The sequence below is a fragment of the Eleutherodactylus coqui genome, chromosome 7 (assembly GCF_035609145.1).
Source record: "Eleutherodactylus coqui strain aEleCoq1 chromosome 7, aEleCoq1.hap1, whole genome shotgun sequence".
Classification (NCBI taxonomy): Eukaryota; Metazoa; Chordata; class Amphibia; order Anura; family Eleutherodactylidae; genus Eleutherodactylus; species Eleutherodactylus coqui.
Window position 1 is genome coordinate 65,542,593 of NC_089843.1, and position 15,013 is coordinate 65,557,605.

The 15,013-nt window shown below is 47.0% G+C and overlaps 1 protein-coding gene across 4 annotated transcripts in view; it reads left to right on the forward strand.

Annotated features, from left to right (window-relative positions):
* Positions 1-15,013, forward strand: part of PDS5A (PDS5 cohesin associated factor A) — a 77,101-nt gene that overhangs the window by 593 nt on the left and 61,495 nt on the right. For all 4 annotated transcript variants that reach the window (XM_066573169.1, XM_066573170.1, XM_066573173.1 and 1 more), the window contains exon 2: positions 42-195. In XM_066573169.1, the coding sequence (XP_066429266.1) occupies positions 82-195 (114 nt within the window). In that variant the 5' untranslated portion in view covers positions 42-81. The remainder of the gene's footprint in view (positions 1-41; positions 196-15,013) is intronic.

Genomic DNA, 15,013 nt, shown 5'->3' on the forward strand with positions numbered 1-15,013 from the left:
GTTCTGTGCATCGGGGTGACGTTTTGTTTTCTGACCGATAGAGGCCGCTAGAGGACCGTGCGGAGAGAGGAGTCCGGAATAATGGAGTTCCCTGCCGCCCAGCAGAAGCCCAACGATGGCAAAATCATCTACCCCCCGGGGGTGAAGGAGATCACCGACAAGATCACCAACGATGAGGTGGTCAAACGACTCAAGGTGAGCGCCTGATGGGGGTTGTAGTTGTGGGACTGAGCGCTGGTTGGGCATATGGGTGTTTTTACCTCCTGCCGCCGTGACTGGAGGGGGCAAAAGTTTTGGTAATTGGTATAAAAACCTAAAGGGTTATTCTGGGCATTTAACCCCTCTTAGTACTGATGACCTATCCTCAGATAGGTCATCAGTAGTTTATCTGCTGCTTGGGACCCCTGGCAATCAGCTGATCTTACCCCCCCCCCCCCCCCTTCCCTCCGCACTCTCTGCAGTGGGCTAGATGTGGACGGCTCCGTATGAATTGGGGTTGGAGCCAGAAATGCTATAAAAGCCGTTAATATTAACGGGAGTGAAGCGTTCTATTATGACTCTGGGATCAGAGCAGAGAGGGTAATAGAAGGCACCACTCCCATGGAAATCAGGGGGGCTATACCTGTTATAGCACTTCCAGCTCCAACCCCAATGTGGTCGTCTGGCCCTGCTGCAGTGAGTGTGGGGGCTGAGAGGTGATTGCTGGGGATCCTGAAGGGCAGTCTCCTGCCGACCAAGTATTGACCTATTCTGAGGATTGGTCATCAGTAGTTGATCTGCAAGGGACCCTCTGGCAATCCCCTGATCTTGGACCCCACACTGGGCCAGATGTGGACAGCTCCATCCGCCTTGGGGTTGGGGCCAGAAATGCTATAGATCCCACTGACTTACTGGGGGTGAAACCTTCTATAATGACTTTGCGATCAGAGGGGAAAGGCTAATAGAAGGCATCACTTCCATGGAAATCAGGGGGGCTATATCTGTTATAGCACTTCCATCTCTAATCCCAATGTGGTCACCTGGCCCTGCTGCAGTGAGTGTGGGGGCTGAGATCAGGTGACTGCTGGGAGTCTTGAGTGGCAGAACTCTCCCAACCAACTAGTTAAAAGGGGTTAAATGCCCGGAATCCCCCTTTTATTGTGCCTGTGGTCAGATCTTGATAAACTCATTCTTTGCACCCTCTAACTTCTGTAGCAAGTTATTTCTTTGCGTGACTGAAGTTGGTGAATGTTTTTAAAGTGATCCACTTTTTTTAGGGGCCGAGGGGTATAATACTTGCATTCGTTCTTTTCGGCCATCCCCCTCCCCCCCCCCAATCTGCTTATTCTAGGCCCCATTTTCAGACATCTGGGATGGCCAATGCAATCCTCAGACTACCTAGTCCACCACAGTACATTGGAAGGGTTAGACTACCAACACGCTATATCTGTTCCAACTGACCAGAGCTGCTCACATGATCGTCACTGGCCAGAGAGCTGTGTACAGTGTAAATTAGGTAGTTAGAAAATTGATGCAGCTGAAAACGGGGCCTGGAATCTGTGGAACGGAGAGGGGGCCGAAAACCCCTCCTGTGCTGGAACAGAAGTTGATCTAGAAACTGGAAGGTCACTTTAAAGGGAAGATACCTGATCCAGTCCAAAGGTGGCTATGGACTAGGGATGCCACAAAATAACAAGTTCTGCAGTAATCATTGGTTAGATGTTCTCATGGCGGCTCTCTACGGCTCCGGCCGTATCACATGCTGTTGACATAACTGTTGCAGTCAATCACTGGTCTCAACGGTCATGTGTCAATCGACATGATCCGGAGTGGCTGTTCTGGGGGCTCCTCTAATGCATAACTTATTTTGTGCCATCCTTGGTCACTTTTTTTGTGACTCCTGAAAATCCCTTCAATTGCAGCAGATAAAGTTTTTTTTTTTGTGTTCATTTTTAAAGCGGACCTTATAAGAGTCACAGATTGTGTCCATGCAGGCCAACATTTTACTGACCATCCTCGTAGTCTACCAATGCTGAACTTAGTGCGTCTTACTGGGGTGTTAGTGGTCCCCGTGTATTAGCGGCTGTCCAGTTCCCACGTATGTGAGGGGCAGAGCTGCTGAATGCACATCATCGGACTTCCTGGACTATGATGTAAAGGGGAGAGAAGGGCATGACTGATGTCACTTGGCACACAGCTGTTCAGAGACAGAACCAGGATGAGGTGTGTTTTATGACGTTGCACCTGATCTAGTCCTTTTGCACTTGTGGCAATGCAAAATGGTCAATATTTTGAGGTGGTAAGAGATGTATGGATATACGGGGTATAGTCAAATAGCCAGATCCAGCCTACATCTCAGTACTGGTATTCTAGATTGAAATTACAGTAGTGTACTTTAATAGGAAGCCATGGATGCTCTATACAGTATGGTGCACAAACCCTGGGGGTCCCAGAACATGGATTTCAATTTTGTGTTGTGGCCCCGAAAAAAGAGAGTGGGAAAAAGCCAGTTGCAAAGTTACAGAGCAGTCCGCTTACTGTTTCCCAAGTCCCTTAGGACTGCTGCTATGACTAAAGTAAGGAGACTGTACTGGAAGTGTCCTCCTTCTACTACGGTAGATGCATGGAGCATCTAGGAAGTCCTCCATCACCATCTGCAGGAGATTCAGATACTGATCCACGTTCAGAGTCCTTGGAATGACTACAGGTCCAATAAGGAGATTGTGCCAAATGTTAACCGCCACGTTCATGTTGAACTTTGCATTGACTTCTGATTGGCCGCGCTCTTCCTAGTTATTTCCATGGCATCTGCACTAAATCAGCGCTTTGACGTTCACTAACACTGTCCCCCAGTGATGGCGTCAGCCCTAGACTGCGTTCACGGACAGCCCCAAGTATGTGTCGTAGCAGGACGACGACACTTGTACGCCTTCCTTGCTTCAACAGTCTTGGCAGCAGTCCCACAGGACTTGGGGAGTGGATTTCTGCTTCTCACATGCTATTCTTCAACTTCACAATTGGGTTTTACATTCTTACAAGGGCCACAACGTAAAATTGAAATCATGTTCTTGGGCCCCCAGGGTCCCGTGCAGCACACCATCATGTAGCTCATCCATACCTTGCTGCTATTTCAATACAGGACACCAGATATAGCGCTGAATGTTGAACTGTGACTGTTAATATGATGAAATGTAAATCTTTGTGTCCACGCTAGACGTTATATAAACCGTGTAAAGTAGAACGCCGCACCGACTGTGTCTGCAGGGGCATGCTGCGTTGTCTTTCAGTGGATTGCCCCCTTTAGAGATGAATGACTGGTGGGCGACGGACCTTACTGCTACCCAGATGACTCCAGCCTGATGCATTTGCCTCCAGAGTCCCTGGATGTTTCTGCCATGCACTGTGGCTTCACCAGCCGTTCTGCAGATGGTAAATAACGTGTAGCGTGTTTTGCCCATCTTGGTGCATCCTCACTACAAGGGGGTCAGCCGTATGTAGTGAAAATAGCTCACTAGCCCCCTTAGGCTGAATGCTCCCTTCTGCTGAATGTTTGTAACAAGTGACTTGGAAGCTCGCTCACATAGTCTATTGATCGCACCGGAGAATTGCTGCCGCTCAGGCCTGTCTGTAAACATGGATGTCGGTGGCAGAGCCTTACTGTATTGTCATGTCTCTGCATTGTTCTGGTTGCTGGCTGTGTAACTCCTCTCACCTGTGAGGATATAACACTGGGGTGAAGCATTAACAGAAGCTGCCGCTCTATTACTATTCATTATGGGAATACTGGAGTTGGGCAGCTTTAGAATCGGTATTTAGTAATGAGGCTCCCAAAGTCCTCATCTGTGTCCGCTGGCATCAGGGTGGTGCCACGCCAACTATGCCGCATAAAATTTGATGGATCCCAACTATGTATACTGGTGGTCCATCAGGGTTGCAGTATCTTGTAAGGCAATAATAATGCTACCGCTGGCCCTGCTGAAAAATATCAGCAGCCTGATGGGAACCAAACTGCGCAAATGTTTTCGTTATTCATTCAGCTGTTTCAGTGGTTTCTCCTGATGTACACTGCGAGCGGATACTGTCGTGTGGAAAGACCCTAAGGCTAACTTCACTGGGGAGAGCGCGATATGGGGGTGTGACTCACGGCCCCATATCTCACTCGCCAACATATGAATTCCCCACGGATGCGAGGCGTTTTTATTTCAAAATAGCCTCTCATTATTTCGGGGTTTATTTTCAATGGGGAGAACCCGCATCGTGTGCACCTAGCATGTAGTGCGATGCTGCCGCCGGCCCCATTGATGGCAATGGGAGAGACGACGCAAGAGCACGCAGAAAGATAGAACATGCTGCGATGTGATTCCTGCATCGCCATGCAGGTAGACATCACTCATGTGTCTGACCCCATTCAAAAGAATAGCGTTCATGTTTGTGCGTCTCACAACACACATCTCAAATGAATGTTCTCGCCTGTGTGAAGGCAGCCTTGGGGTATGTTTGTACGGTTGATTTCAGTATGGATTTTTGCGCGTCATTGACTTCAAAACCACAGCGGAAAGATCCACGTTGGAACAATTTGATGCAGATTTTTCCTCTGCTTTTTTGAAATCCACGTTATGGGGAAAAATGAGTTCCCTTGTTAATGCAGATCTGCAGAGGGTCCACAATGGCGATTCTACACATGGATTTTTGCCCAGTCACCAAGGCTGAATCTGCATGTGGATCTGCGGCAAAATATGCGGCTCGGCCACAGGCTTCTCACACAGTAAGGGTTTCCACCATGTGAACATAGTCTTACGTTTATAGAACGGGCTTCAGATGCAGTTAGTCTAAGGTTATGTTCACATCTGCCTTCAGGGCCTCTGGAGGTCGCAGCTCTGGTATGAAATGCCTGATGAAAAAGTCCTGAAGAAAGCACCTTTTCGTTTGATAAAGTAGTGGTTGGCGTAACAAAACTGGACCCCATTGTAGTCTGGGGGATCCATCTGGCCATACTGGAGCAGGAAAGCCGAATTTCCAAAAAGGCAGATGTGAACATTGTGCAGGCGCCGCCGTGAGCACCCGGCACGAGTCCTGCATGAAGTGTTGGACAAAATAGCGCAGAATTATGGAAATCCAGAGGATCCCATTATGTTAAAGGTCTCCTGCAGACGAGCGGAAATTCTGCGGCGGGATTTCCCGCAGAATTTCCGCCCGCTGCCGTAGGATTGCATTACATAATGCAATCCTATGTACACAGCCGCAATTTGTCTGCGTGAAATGGTGCGGAAAACAAATCACGGCATGTTCTATTTCTGTGAGGGCCTCTGCGAGTGACACTAGTGACGCTCCTGATCAGCTCTGCGCATGCACTGGCTGGGCGACAGCCGACACATAGAAGAGCTGGGAGATGTGGGAGCCGCAGTGGTCTCTGCAGGGGCACGGATCAGATCCCGCTGCCAGAATTCTCACAGCGGCATCCATCCCGGCCGTCTGCAGGCGGCCCAAAGGAACTTTCCCACCAGCAGCATATTTATGGGACAAGTGTCTGTTCGTTGGGGTCTTTACCGCTGGGACCCCCGCAATGCTGAGGTCCGGGTGACGCTAATCCTCCATGACGATGGAGAGGTGGTCACACATCTGCACCACCGCTTCTTTCTCATGGAGGATTCAGGAGCGGGGGTCCCAGTGATCGGATATTTATCCCCTATTTAGTGGATAATGGATAAATGTTAGTGGGAAAACCCATTTAAAGGAGTCCGTTATGTGCTGTATCCGGACATGCCCACAGTACTGTGCCCGAAGCCATATGTTTGATCTTCTCCACTCAAACTATATAGTTATGAATGCTGAGAAACGAGCCAATCACAACTAATCTGCCCATTGTGAACGCGTTCTTAGAAAAGGCTGAAGACAAACTGCAGATTCTAAGGCCGCCTGCACACGAGCGGGTCGGATCCGGCAGCGAGAATTCTCGCCGCGGGACCCGACCCGAGAGCCTGCAGGGACGAGCGCGTACTCACCCACGCCTGGCGGCCCCGGCTCTTTCATGTGCCGGCTGCCGCGCAGCCGGCGCATGCGCAGACCGGAGCCGGCGGCCGGGTGAGTGCGTGCCCCGCACAAAAATAGGACATGCCGCGGTTTGTTTGCCGCCCATGTGCAGGCGGCCTAAGTGTAAAACATTTCTGCAAAAGTACAGGTCATTCAAGTGAAAATCCCATTTTACCCCGGGTGGGGGGCGGAGGGTACGCCTCCTAAGGGCTTCTATGAAAATCATATCATATCTACAAGATTACTTGGTTTCTCTTGCTGGGAACAATCCCATTGTACTCTACTGGCTAACACCGGACCAAACCTTTGTTTTTATTATGAAAATCCCGTTGCTGTATATTTTTCTTGCGCCAAGGATTGCTGCTTGAAGTTGACCATGTTATGTGGGGGGTTTCCTGACGCTGTATGTCTAAGGGGGAGAGAAAGTGACCCTGCTCATCCAGCCAGATCCGTTTGGCAGAGCTGGACTGTCTGCTGAGTCCTTTGGGCAACCAGATGGATGGAGGATTCTTTTGGGATTTGATGATGTAGAAAAAGAAAATGTCCAAGGCCCGCTTTAGGCCGCGCTCACGCGAGGGACTTGTATTGCGTATTCTACGCTCGCCGTCCACATGGATGGTCCACAGTAAAACGCGGGCATTGAAAGGCTTGCAGTTTGGATATTTCGTTCATACTCATGGATATGAATTGTGTATGCCGCAAGCAGAAGAAAAATTGCAGCATGACCTTGTATATTCGCCCGTCTGGCGTCTTGTCTCTGCACTGCGATGTGTCCGCTGGCGCACAGCTGCACATGCGCAGTGCAGAGCCGGCGCATCAGCAGTGATGTTCCTGTGCATGGGCAGAAATTCTGCCGGAAATCGCACCGTGGAATTTCCGCCCGTGTGCAGGAGGCCATGGGTTTATATTACTTTAGCTGGCAGAATAGCATTTTATAGACCTGTAAGTGAAGGATTTGTGGTATTTGACTTTAATAGTAAAGATCAAAACCGTATGCAATAGTAGCAGGCTTTTTTTTTTTTTTGTCATAATTTTCTTGCAGGATGACCTGTAATTGTACTTGTCATTGCTGGTATATACTAGTTATATTTGTTACCAGGAGTCTGGCTCAGCTCACTACGGTGTCGGTTATTGATTTTGAGTAACTTTTTTCTTATGTTACATTGGAATTTCTGCAATTAAAATATTTATTTAAAAAAATAAAGTCCCCCCCCCCCCCCCCCCCCCCCCTTACACACAATTGTGCGCTGAAAGCCCCCAGGGATGTTACTACAATACAAGTTCTTGTTTAATAGCGTCAAAACCATATCCTTGTCAATGCTGTGTAAAGGCCCTTTTTACGGGGGCCAACAGTCTTTTAGACGACTGCATGAGTGCTGATGTCACCGCTAAAGTCGCCAGCGCTCGTGCAGAGCGTTTACATCGCATGACTTGCCGGACGCTCGCTGGCTCCTCATCCGCTTCTCGCTTAGCGTTTAACTTCTTAATAGTTCCTTCACATTGACGTGAATCACGGCCCAATATCGCCCTCGCCATCCATGTGAAAACCCTGGGTACGAGGTGTTCATCTGAAAACAGCTTTGCATCGCTGCAGGGCTGAAGGAATCCCTGCCCCAGCGGATCAGGGAGTTCTTCCATTGCTTTCAATGGGGCTGGCGCTTTCCTTTCTTTTCTCCTCGTCCTGCATAGCATCGCAACACCGTGCCATGCAGGAAAACATCGCAAACCTGAAAGTACGCATTCAAAAGAATGAGCTTGAGATCCGAGCGACATTTGTGTGTCTTGCAACGCACAAACTTCACACGATTTTGCCGGCAGTAAGAACGTCCCCTAAGGGAAGCGCTGAGCAGGGAGCATCTGCACGAAACGAGAAGTCTGCGCGTCAACAAGGTTTGTTTTTTTTAAGCTGAGCGATTTCTCCCCCTCCCACACCTTTAACATTGGATCTAATGGATGTCAAAACTGTGGAATGAAATGTATGCCATTGTAGCCCACTGGTGGTAGATGCCACTCTTAGCCATCCATCAAGTCCTCTGTTTACCCAGTACATCATGACTTATGTTAAATGGATACCAATATAGCTGTTGCATCCAGGAAGGCCGTGGGAACAACCACCTACCTGGACTGCAGAAGGGAAAAAAGTATGGATGTGAATACGCACCCTGACTCCAACATAAAACATAGACCGGACGCTAGGAACTAACGCACATAGGCAGATGGAATTGCTAATGAGTGGATACGAGGTATTGTTTTGTATTTTGGCCAGAATACGTAAGCTCACAAGCCCACAACAAGGGTCCTTGTTGTGTTTTGAGTCCCTACTCTAACAAGACAAACCCACAAAAAGGGAATTCTGCCCACAAGCGGAGCGATCGTCCGGATAGGGATGGCCCCACGCTGGAGCCTATGGACTTGGCTCGCCCTAGATGGTAACAGGCAGGAACACCGGACAAGGAAAATAACATAAAATATATACTGAACAGGACCCTGTCCACGCAAGTGTAGTCAACACCTACAGACAGAGGGGGCCCACTCACACCCTCATGTGTAAATAATACAGAAACTCGTACAAGGGTTCGCACACCGACGAGGGGGGGGAAGGGCATTAGACACCTATCTAATGTAAAAGGAACATATCAGATATCACCCACCTGACAACTTACAGGACATCTGATGTCTGGGGCCCACACCTGATGAAGGGGCCACAGAACATGCAGACAGGGAGGTCAGGTGTGTAGACAATCTACGAGGGAAATGCGGGGCAATGACCAGATGACAGGTTAACCCCTTAACGCTCCAGGACGTACATTTACGTCCTGCAGCTTCGAGGTGTATATATAAAGAGAGATTGCGGGGTGACCTTTCTTTATACAGCGCAGGCGTCAGCTGTTGATTAAGCTGACACCTGCGGGCAATAGCTGCAATAAGCCGCGCGGCTGATCAGTGCTATTAACCCTTTAAATGTCGCTATCAATTCTGACAGCGGCATTTAAATCCCTGTACACATGTCCTGCGATGAGATCAAAGGGAGCCGTGTGTGAATCATGGCAGCCAGGGGCTTTCTGAAAGGTCCTAGGGCTGCCGTAGCAGACTGCCTATAAAGCCATCCCTGTGGGGTGGCTTGATAGACTGCCTGTCAGATTGCAGTATGATGTAATGCTATAGTATTAAATTGTACTACAGGAGCGATGAAAGCATCGCTAGTTGGGGTCCCCTAAGGGGGGCTAAAAAATAAAAATAAGAGATAGATATAATTTTTTTTTTCAATTAGTAAAATAGTAACAAAAGTTGAAATCGCCCCAATTTATACATATTTGGTATCGCCGTGTCTGTAAAAATTCAGTCTATGAAAGTAGCGCATTACTTACCCCGTACAGTGAACGTTGTCCAAAAAAAACCCTCCAGAAATGCACTTGCACAACTACGTCGACGGAAAAATTAAAGCTGTTGTGTGAGGAAGATGGCGGCTGAAAATAATTGAAAAGAATTACGTCTTTGAAAAATAAAAGTACAGCAAAAACCCCCCAAAAAGTATAAAAGTTTGGTATCCTGTTAAAAGGACTGCAAGTAGAAAGTGTTAATGTGGTACAGAGTGCCCTCCCATGTACATAAGTTATTTACGTCTCCCCCTTGTGTTGGAGATGCGGGGCGGAACAAGGGACTGTGTTTCATGTCTTTTGGGACTGTCCAGTGCTGGCGGGCTTCTGGTCAGAGGTGTGGCGGATAACCTCGACATTTACCCACTTTCCTTTACCAAAATCACCGTCTCTTTTCCTCCTGCATCATTGTGATATACCAACGACTGTTTATAAAAAATCTGTGGTATGCTTCTTGGTGGGCGCGGTGAGATCATGTATTGCCAGGCTCTGGAGACAGACTGCCCCGCCATCCATGGCCTTATGGCTCAATACAGTGAGATGGATTATGGAGTTGGAGGACCTCTCTGTGACACTAAAGGGTTCACAAGAAAAGTTTAGAAGAACATGGTACCACTGGATAGAGTTCCAGGGCTCAGAGGATTATCGACTGTTACTCAACCCCCAAACTAACTAATCTACTTCCACTCACACATTTACACCTTCATAAATCTCCCCCCCCCCCTTTTTTCTTTTTTTAAATTATTTCCACCTGTACCCCACCTGTTCATCCCATATGTGTCCTGTTAGTCGGTTAGATACTTTCGTTATTTAGACTCAATGTATGGCAAAGGAAAGGAAATGCAGGCAGGATTATAGGAGGTCGGATAGTCTTGGTTCAAGTTCTCTCTAACCGGTTTATTATAGGTTTTATACATGCTAGAAAAGTTTCCTTATTTTCTAATACTGAGGTTTTTCTGAAGTTTGATATGTTTGAATAGCGAAAGCAATGACTCGGCTGTAACTGTACAAGTGACCAAGAAAGAGAATGTATTTTTTTTTAAAAAAAGTGTTAATGTAAAAAAAAATAAAGACTATTGAAAGCCCCCCCCCCCCCCCCTTCTGTCTTTCTAATAAAAAATCAAAACAAAAAACATTTCATTTGGCATCACCGTGTCCATTTGAGGTCTGGTCTATGAAAGTGACATTGGGGCCATCCGCACTACAAATGAAGACGGGTACACGCGGCCGCCGGCCGGGCACAGGGCTAGATCCTGCTGTGGGCCCTTGCTAATGCAGAATCCGACCCGGTCGTGTGCAGACGGCCTTATCCGGTACTCTGCACATCCGGTAGAATTTTTTTTTTCCTCCCTGGCTCCAAGAAAAAAAAATTTAATCCACACAACTTTTTATTTGTTTTTTATTGTACTGTGGTGCCAATAGAATGACAGGGCGTCCCACAAGAAACAAGCCCTCACACATCCCCCATCCCCAAGATAAAGTTATGGCAGTCCAGGACGGTGAGAAAAAATAATTGTAAGGCATCCCTCACACAGGTGTTTGCAGTAATGCAGCGTTTTTCAACACTGCGTTTTCTGCAGATTCCTCCCGATTTCAGCAGCGCTGCCATACGCTATGCCAGCGTTTTGGCTGCGTTTACAGCACAGCTAAAAGCGCAGCCAAGGCTGCTGATGAAACACCACATAAGGTGGTGGTCTGTTTTTCTTTCATCCTGCTGGTTTCTCCCCACTTACATAACCATTTGTGGTCCGTATTTTTCCATATTGTCGTCTGCACTTATCGGTGTTCCTAGTAGACAGGCATGTACACATCAGTCAGGACCCTATTACATGGGACAGATATTACATGGGTGCAGATGCCTGACGGGCCGTCCCAAGGATGATCGTTACTGTGCTTTTCCGGCCCACCCACCTCCATTCACAGTAAACGGGCAGTCGTTCCGGTATGAACGTCTGCTTACTTATACGGGCCGATCATCTTCAGTTTTTATGCATGCTTAAACTATACGACTATAAAAGAATATGGTTTGTCGCTCAGTCGGGCGTGCATTTACACGCTGGGTGTGAGAATCTGAACTATTGGGCCATGTAAAAGGGCTTTTAGGCTTCCTACACACGGGCGAGTGCGATATCTGGAAAGAAACTCAGCCCCATACAGGGCTCACGAGCGTGCCATTTACCCACGGGTGCAAGGTGTTTTTCAGACAAAAATGCCTTGCATCAGTGAAATTGCAATCCTCTAGCGCAAGTTTCACGCGTTACAGAAGATAAGAAGTGTTTCCCCTTGATTTCAATGGGAAGCCTTGCATCACAACACATGTGAGAGCCATGCATTAAAGCTCCTATTGAAATCAATGGGCGATGCATTCCGGGGACCGCAGAGAGATATGACATGACACTTTTTTAGAAGGCTAACAGAGTGAGGGGCTCCCACTGACACCCATCGGATCCCCGCAATGTAATTCTTGGGTCCTAATAGGTTGCAATGGCACTTGAAAGTGTCAATAAGGCCTGTGGGTCTGCCATCTACGGCGGCCTATGAGACTCAGCCTTTGGCTGTGCTTGCTTGATAGGCTTTATAATACACTGCTATACTGAGGTATAGTTGTATATTAGAAGAATGATAAAATATGGTGATATTTAAGTCCCCCAGTGGGACATAAGTTAGTGTAAAAAATAAAATAAACAAAGCCAAAACTCACCTTTTTCCCTTGTATGTTTTAAAAATAAAAAAATCACATCTGCTAGCCGTTTGTAATGACACATGAAGGAAAAAATCCAATGAAACAGGCAAATTTAACTTTCTTTGTCGTAAGTCGTCTTACAAAAAACGGACTATAAATAGATCAAAATGTCACATGGATCAACAATAATAAAAGTACAACTCCTCTCGCAAAAAACCCCTCACAGCAACATTGGGAATCTCTGAATGCACCAATAAAAAAAATATTTCTTTTTAAAGTGTGAAAAGGTTGCAAAAAATGATACATTAAGGTATTGACATAATCGTATCGCCTGTAGAATTTATTTAACCACTTATTTATTCAGCATGGTGAACGCCGTTAAAAATAAAAAAAAATTGCAGATTTTGTTAATCTTGCCTCTAGAATAAAAAAAATGGGAATAAAAAGCAATCAAAATCTTATGTTGGCAAAAATTAGATAAATGAAGACTAGAGTTGGTCGTGCAGAGAACAAGCCCCAAATACAGTTCAATCAATGGAAAAATAATATTGGTCTTGGAATGCAGCAATACAAAAGCAAATCTTTTTCTTGTGTACAAAATGGTAACCCCCGCCCCCGCCCCCCCACACAAACACACACAAAAAAGGTGTATAAACACGGTATGCAGGAATCCTGCTGACTCAGAGAATAACGTTATCACGTTATTCTGTATGCTGAACGCCATAAAAATAGAATTCAAAAATTAATTGCGGATTTTCTTTTTCCCCAATCACTACCGCCCAATAAAAGTATATGTCCGTCCGTCCCCCCCCCCCCCCGAAAGTATGTCATTAAAAAATACAACTTATTCCACAAAAAACAAGCCTTTTATATCTGTCAGTTAAAAAAAATTCTAAAGTTGTGGGTCCTGGAATGTGACGATGATGAAAGAAACCTGAAAATTTAGTTCGTCATTAGGGCGCTAACGGGCTTTGTCATTCAGGGGTTAAAGAGGTTGTCTCACGCCGAAACTGGTGTTTTTTTATTCAATAGGCCCCCCCGTTCGGCGCGAGACAAACCCAAGGGATGGGTTAAAAAAAAAAAAAGTTTATTACTTACCCGAATCCCCGCGCTGCGGCGACTTCTTTCTTCCTTTACCAAGATGGCCGCCGGGATCTTCACCTACGATGCACCACAGGTCTTCTCCCATGGTGCACCGTGGGCTCTGTGCGGTCCATTGCCGATTCCAGCCTCCTGTTCCTCCGTGCGGAACAGCAGCAATACTCAGGCAGTAGACTGGGGCACCCAGGCAGTCATCCCATGTACTTAGCTTGGGGCTGTTTGTTTTATTAAAAAAATACAAATGTTTGTATAGCAATAGTCTAATTCTTCAGAGATTGCGGTGGTGCCTTATTACATTAGTAGACTTATCAGTATAAAGATCAGTAGCTCTGTAAGGCCTCATACCCACGGACGGAGTGGGATATGCCCATGGTTTTACACCGCCGGGAGAAACAAAAGTCCCCGCTGGCGATCATGGAAAAAACGTGCATTTTTCCGTGGTCTCTGTTAATACTGTACTGAACGGGCGCTACATTAAGGGGGTGGAGGACAGTGAGGAGAGAAATCTCCTCCTGCCGCCCCGCTGTGAAGCAACAATACCCGCTCCTGTGCAAAAGCATGTGAGTGGGTACTTGCGGGAACGAGTGTCGGGCATCATTTGCCCGAGATTCGTCCCGTCTAAATGGGCCTTTAGATGCTGCAGTCAGCATCAACCACAACATCTAAGTGGTTAAGCACGATCTATTATGGCTTATTGCAGGCAGGCATCAGCTGCTTAACCCTTTACAATCCAATTTTGGATTCAGGCTTTCTCTTTTTGCTGTTATACAGCGGTGCCATCTGCTGGCTAAAGCCACTGTGTGTGCGCCAGAGAGGCTCAGACAGCGGAGTGGCTGGAAATAGACGGTAAGAATACCCTGTCGGACATCTTCTGACATTGGAGCTGTACAAGTTTCAGTCAGAATGTAGGAAGACATCAGTGGATTGGAAAGGGTTAACATAGTTAACACCCTTTTGGATATGGAGCGAACTCATATGTTCGCAGAGTGTAGCTTTATATCACGGCTGCAGGCTGAAAAACCAAATCTGCATATGGTTGAAATCCTCAGCCTATAGTGTATGCCCCCAAATCAATGTAGGGGGGGTGCGTGCGTTTTTTTTTTTTTTTTTTTTTTAAATATCCACCAAGTTTGAATGAAAAGACTAATGACAAATACTGCCAGCATCCAGTTTTACTGATGCGCCTCTTAAAAGGAATTTTAAGACCTAGAAATAATAAAAGGAAACAAGTAAAACTTGTTCACAGCATTCACAAGCAGTCTTAAAGCGTACCTAACGACTCAGGATTAGCTGTCTGCACACGAGGAATGACAAGGTTTCTGGCCACTATGACTTATATTCTGTATTTATATATTCCCGCACCAGGATCCGACCCAGTGCCCGGCCAGTGACCCCTGCGTACCTGTCATTCTTCTTCTGTGCTGGCCGTTGCACATGCGCAACAGGCTTGTAGATCAGGACTGGTGGCTACTTATTGTTCAGACACAGGAAGGATGAGCGGTAGTGCATTAGCAGCTGAGGAAAGTGGGCTGAACAGGCTATGTATGGTATTAGTGTTTCTTGACGCCACCGGAAACTAGGCGTTTGACAGGGAAAACGCCCCTGTCACACCCCTAGCTCCTGATTGGCTGTCTTAATGTAGGTCCTAGCAGCAGCGCGTTCCTTTCATTTAGGCTGGGGTCGGATTTCTGTAGCCAGGGAACATACAGTTCATTGCCGCCGGTGCTGCCAAAGTGCTTGCCTGATGAAATGGTGCCCACCCCAGCCACCTGCCACAAACTGCCGAGCTTATGAGACTTGCGGCGCTCACCGGTCCTACACAGCCAGCGATTCTATGTCAGCG